At 49.9% G+C, this 5,947-nt stretch overlaps 3 protein-coding genes across 3 annotated transcripts; 2 read left to right on the forward strand and 1 right to left on the reverse strand.

The window, feature by feature from the left end:
• Positions 1 to 1,400: 1,400 nt before the first annotated feature.
• Positions 1,401 to 1,841, forward strand: GUITHDRAFT_122236 (hypothetical protein; the record flags this gene model as incomplete). The annotated part of the gene is made up of 1 exon (XM_005818499.1): positions 1,401 to 1,841. One exon carries the CDS (start codon positions 1,401 to 1,403, stop codon positions 1,839 to 1,841), a length of 441 nt encoding a protein of 146 aa, XP_005818556.1.
• Positions 1,842 to 2,124: 283 nt separating this feature from the next.
• On the forward strand, positions 2,125 to 3,480 carry GUITHDRAFT_149211 (hypothetical protein; the record flags this gene model as incomplete). The annotated part of the gene is made up of 2 exons (XM_005818500.1): positions 2,125 to 2,834; positions 2,916 to 3,480. 2 exons carry the CDS (start codon positions 2,125 to 2,127, stop codon positions 3,478 to 3,480), a joined length of 1,275 nt encoding a protein of 424 aa, XP_005818557.1.
• Positions 3,481 to 3,978: 498 nt separating this feature from the next.
• Positions 3,979 to 5,275, reverse strand: GUITHDRAFT_91192 (hypothetical protein; the record flags this gene model as incomplete). Its single annotated transcript, XM_005818501.1, has 1 exon — positions 3,979 to 5,275. The coding sequence occupies one exon, from the start codon at positions 5,273 to 5,275 to the stop codon at positions 4,253 to 4,255; it is 1,023 nt and encodes a 340-aa protein (XP_005818558.1). The 3' UTR covers positions 3,979 to 4,252.
• Positions 5,276 to 5,947: the final 672 nt, after the last annotated feature.

The raw sequence follows: 5,947 nt of genomic DNA on the forward strand, positions 1-5,947 counted from the left end.
TGAAGGCTGCAGTCGGTCTACTGACGGGCCCGGCCGGCAGGATCCGACCTTGTCAGCCTGCTGACATGGGAGGTTTTCTTCCCCCTGGGAGAAATGTCCTATGGGTTTTTGGATCTGCGATATAAAAAAGTCTTGTCTCGGTCACGTGATGTGTCACGTGGCCGGTCAGGTGAGCCTGTCAGCCGGGTCACGGCCCCTGTCAGCCGGCTGACATGTCACGGGCCTGCTGACACGGTCCGCTGACCGGTCACGGCCGCCCGGAGAGATCAGGCCCCCGGCCAATCTCCGGACACTTAGCCTCCTGGCGGGCCTCCAGGGGGTCTGAGGCGGGGCTGAAGGCTGCAGTCGGTCTACTGACGGGCCCGGCCGGCAGGATCCGTCGAGAAACAGGGGGGTCAAGGGAGGTTTTCTTCCCCCTGGGAGAAATGTCCTATGGGTTTTTGGATCTGCGATATAAAAAAGTCTTGTCTCGGTCACGTGATGCGTCACGTGACGTCAGTGAGCTGTCAGCGGGTCACGGCCCCTGTCAGCCGGCTGACATGTCACGGGCCTGCTGACACGGTCCGCTGACCGGTCACGGCCGCCCGGAGAGATCAGGCCCCCGGCCAATCTCGGGAGTCCGGACACTTAGCCTCCTGGCGGGCCTCCAGGGGGTCTGAGGCGGGGCTGAAGGCTGCAGTCGGTCTACTGACGGGCCCGGCCGGCAGGATCCGTCGAGAAACAGGGGGGTCAAGGGAGGTTTTCTTCCCCCTGGGAGACCGGTAGTATGGGTTTTTGGATCTGCGATATAAAAAAGTCTTGTCTCGGTCACGTGATGTGTCACGTGACCGGTCAGGTGAGCCTGTCAGCCGGGTCACGGCCCCTGTCAGCCGGCTGACATGTCACGGGCCTGCTGACACGGTCCGCTGACCGGTCACGGCCGCCCGGAGAGATCAGGCCCCCGGCCAATCTCCGGAAATTATAAATCGATTTATAAAACAGATAAAAATTATGATTTATTCGCAAAAGTTGTCTCCTCACGTTTCATTACAATTAAGTGCATGCGTCGATTACTTGGCATTGTCTGAGGTGAAGCTTCCTCCTATCAGGTGCTTCAACACCCTCCTTTGGCTCTTGTGTGCCGATGCCAGCATTGTTACTTTGCCGCGCCTCCATTGACGGTGTCAGGCTTGTCAAATTTGACTATGCCTTTCAAATGACCTGCTGCGGTTACAAGCAAAGAAGTGTGGCTCAAGTGCACAGATGCTTAGAGCCTCGGAATGCATCCCTGGAGAGGACAGCAACAGCTACAATAAGGACGACGTAGGAGAATCATGAAGAAGACAGCAAGAACTTAGGACTCGTGGATGGCAGCAGGAGATAAGCGAGTCAGCTTATATCAGTCCACGACAGGACAGCAGATGACACGGTGGCAGGATATGGCTACGCTCAAAGGGAGATTGGAAGTATCACCCCTGAAGTCATGGACATCGGAGAACAAGGGGTCTGATCAAAGAAGACCGTGGCAGTACTATCATGATCATCTTAGCGGAGGACTTACAAGGGCAACGCACGAGACCACCTCCAAGCTTGACTCTAGCGGAGACACAGGACCTGTCAAGGTCAAGGGAGCAGCTACATCAACTTCACAGAGAGCGTTGGATGGGAATCGAAGACCTCGTCATGTCAAGCCTATGACTCTTTCTCAGGGAACCCTCAAGGTACGGAACCAGGCCTCGGACCGGTCGAAGAATCATATTGCAGTCGGTGCTATCACTGTCTACTTCGGGTGTCATTGCCACTGTGTCACCGTCTGTGGAGAGAAGGTTACTGGGAACTTCAACAACCCCTCCTTTCTGTAGCCAAGAGACGCTACCCCTGGCTCCTTCCTGGAAGCTATAAACCTTTCGTGTGTGTGCCACGATTGTTTGAGACGTCTTTGTGTGCGTCATCTTGTCTTGTGTGTGTGTGTGTGTGAAAGAAATAAAAGAGAGTTAGATCTCCTTCTGTTTCACCGCTTTCCCTCTTAGTAGAAAAATCCAACGTTAGTTCTTGTTGAACTGCGCTTGAAGGTCCTCTCGAAAATCTTCGAGGTGTGACACACGCATGAATACCACATGGCGAAGCGTAACAAAAGATGGTGACATGGAGAACGATGAAGGTAAATGTACCAGTATAAACACGATCATTGCCAATTACATCGGTATCTTGGAGAAAATTAAAGAAAGGAACCAGGCAACATTCAAGGTTCTCAATAAAGCGATCGAGTTCATTATGGAGCTTGAAAATCGTCTTTATAGAAGACTAAACATCAAGGCGGCCAAGGAAGAGCCTAAAGTACTCACAGAAGCTCACGATAGATTGAAGCACAACAAGGTCAGGGCTTGTCTGACAACGGTGATACAGAATGAGCTTGAAAGCACAGACAACATCTTGCTTATCCCACTCGCTGAAATTTTCGACGGATTTGATGAGCGAAACCAGCTCGGAACCATCGTGAGTATCGTGGACGATGACGAGAGAACGGACAGACAAGAGCGCCGCTATAACCCAGACAACAACCCTATCACCAGCCGGTACACGTATATCCTTTCGAGAATCAAGAAGAAGTTTGTCCAACTTCGACGTGCGGCACGCAGTGTTATCGACAACATGTATCAGGTGAAGCATTATGGCATTGACGGCATAGTGATCAGGTCTTACCAAAGCTACCAGAAAAGCATCAAGCCGCACACCCCTCTGGCACCGGACGACATCCTTGCCACGAATGAGTACGGACCCGCCACAGTATTGGTACAGCTTTGGAATTTCTACGATATGAAAGGCAACAACGCGGTAAAGGAATGGCTGTCCAAGTACATCACCGCAAGCATCCGTCATCACCCACGGGTTAAAGAACCTTTTTGTCCCCATTGAGAAATACGAGTGGGATACAGGCGGTTTCCACAACTACCTGCTACGGTACAGTCCACGGTCGTTCTGTACACCAAAGAGCTTGTCATGCACACGTCACAGGCGCTGAGGCAGAAGGCCGTTCCAGATCAAGTGAACAAGACGCTGCTTTGTGTCTACATCTATTTGAAACATACAAAAGATCTACGTGCTGTACCACGACAAGATGTACATGAGCCCGCAGCAAGAGTTTTACCTGTCGTTCATACTGAAGAACTTCCTACCCATATCCGGGTTCAGCCGTGTTGCGATACAGCAAATGCAATGAACATAATGAGGATCTTCGAGCACATGATTTGGTCGACGGTGAATGACAGGGAATTGGACCGTAACACCCGCCGGCTCGAGAAGTTGTTCCACTATCACGCGACGATCATGAGGCAAAGATTCTATGAGTACAGCGAGTACACCATCAACAACATACCAAGCATCGTCCAACGTGACACTCTAACACAGGATAATGCCGATATTTGGAGCTGTGATGAACATGCACCCCCAACGTGCGAAAGAGCGCATCCCAGAACTGGGATTTGGACTCTTATTAGTTGAACACCACGGAAGGTCAGTTGGAATGCAGATTCGTTGGCGACCCACGTGACTAGCCATCTTGCGAGCCGTGGAGACAGTTCTGGTTGGGTGCTGAGCCTCACCAAACTGTGGTGATCGGTTCTTACTTGGAAGCGCCTGCCTTAGAGGTAGTAGGCGAAATGTTTCAAACTCTCCTTGAGCGCCAATAGCTCGCGTTCATATGTAGAGTAGTTGCACTCTGCGGCAATTAGTTTCCCATAGAATGCAATCGGGTATTCAGTGCCGTCTTCATCGCGTTGATGCAAGGCCGCCCCCATTGCAAGGTCGGAAGCTGTCGTAGCGCTGCTTTAGCGACTGCAAGGCTTGTGAGGTTGTGTGTACAACAGTGCTGCGTGCCAAGGTCAGGAGAGACGTGCCGGTGACGCCATGTGTAAGAACATAGAACTCCCAATTGTACGGTATCAGTATTTCTAGGACAGATAGTCTAATACGACGCTCTCTCTTCATTTATCGTAGTAAATGTTTTGGATAGCACAAAATTACCAAGTTTTGCTCCATCGTGCGTGAAATTACGGTGCTGTGCAAGTGACAGGAAGCGAGCTTCAAGTCCTATCGAACAGCAGTAACCTGCCCCTCTGGTTAAGTTTTAGAAAGACCATACCTAAATGGTATAATGGGGTAAGTAACACAACGAATGTGATATGAATGCCTTGGACTTGTGAACCTGACGAAATACAAGCATGTAAGAATATCTTCAGAGAACATCAAGCACAAAAATTTCATCAGCTTTCTATCAACATGAGCTCTTGTGTCTTCGAAAAACCATGGATGTACGTGTAAACCAATCATAATTGTCAGAGGCCTTGCGGAACATTCGTTCACTCCGAAAATCTCTGAAATACTTCAGATCTCTAAAAATTGCCTCAATGTAGTCGTTGCCATGATTATTGATGTGATTATGACCACCCTGTCCAAGAATTGCCCAACTCAAAACAATTCCCTTGCAATTGTGCCGATGCAGATTTCGTATTACAACACCCTCAAAACGACTTGGGACGTGTTCCCCTACCTCTAACGACACTACCCATTCCTTAATGGGAAGATTGAATGGGATCGTCAAATCTAGAAATCGGACAAAGCCATTGGTGTACTCCTGTACATTGCCAGCACCGTCAAATGCCTGATAGTCAAGTTTGGGAAAGAATTTCAAAAGCTCACATCCATATTGTCCAACACCAGCTCCAAAATCGTACAGTGACGTGATATTCTCAGTTAGAATCAAACGTTTCAAAGCTAGAAGCACTTGCTGTGATGCTTTTACATGGCGGGTAGGGCCAGGGATAACGTATCCTTCAGGAGTGACAATACTCCATAGCTTTCCAGGTTGTAAACACCATCCGCCTGTGCCTGACACACTGTCATTGAGTCCAAGGCAAAGCTTACGAGATGCTGAATGACGATCATTCAACATCTTTTCTAGGAACGAATAAAGCTGTGGAGAAACTTCAAATCGAGCACTGTCTTCAATGTCGGAAATATTGTAATGCCTTGGACAATCGACCCTAGTTTGAGGGCATCCACATTTTGTTGGACAACCCAATCCATACTCGGCAGGTCCAATCAATTTCTCGTTTATTTCCTTCAAATGCTTCAAGGAGTCAATCGTCGTACTGTAAAATTCACTCTTGTACACCAGAAAACGACTTCCATGCTTTGGCAATTTTGAGAACGCAAGAATCAGACAGAATGATACAATGAAAAAAACTGGAACAGAGTGATTACGTGCAAACCTAGAAGTAATATTGCCCGGGACCATGGCACCAGTAGAGGTTTTATGGATGTAGGCTTGAATTGCGAAGTTTAGAGGGTCCTGTTGTTCGGGCACTAGGGGTTTTCAGGAAAATCCAAGCAAGTAGCATCCAGCCAGTAAGTTTGAATTTTCCGATTTCAAATTAGGCGAGATTTGAGAGGACGCATGAAAGTCAACCTAAATGCATAGGAAGCACCTGTTACGGAATCCCCCTAAAATTTGTACCACGAAATGTTTTTTTTGGAACTGTCGATATATTCATTTTCCAGTAACTTGGGCGGGCCGAAGCCCGTCGCCAGATTTGAGCCGGCAATGGCAATGATGCCTGAAGGTGCCTGATCTCTCCGGGCGGCCGTGACCGGTCAGCGGACCGTGTCAGCAGGCCCGTGACATGTCAGCCGGCTGACAGGGGCCGTGACCCGGCTGACAGGCTCACCTGACCGGTCACGTGACACATCACGTGACCGAGACAAGACTTTTTTATATCGCAGATCCAAAAACCCATAGGACATTTCTCCCAGGGGGAAGAAAACCTCCCTTGACCCCCCTGTTTCTCGACGGATCCTGCCGGCCGGGCCGGTCAGTAGACCGACTGCAGCCTTCAGCCCCGCCTCAGACCCCCTGGAGGCCCGCCAGGAGGCTAAGTGTCCGGAGATTGGCCGGGGGCCTGATCTCTCC

This window comes from Guillardia theta (assembly GCF_000315625.1).
Source record: "Guillardia theta CCMP2712 unplaced genomic scaffold GUITHscaffold_299, whole genome shotgun sequence".
In the NCBI taxonomy this organism is placed as follows: domain Eukaryota; class Cryptophyceae; order Pyrenomonadales; family Geminigeraceae; genus Guillardia; species Guillardia theta.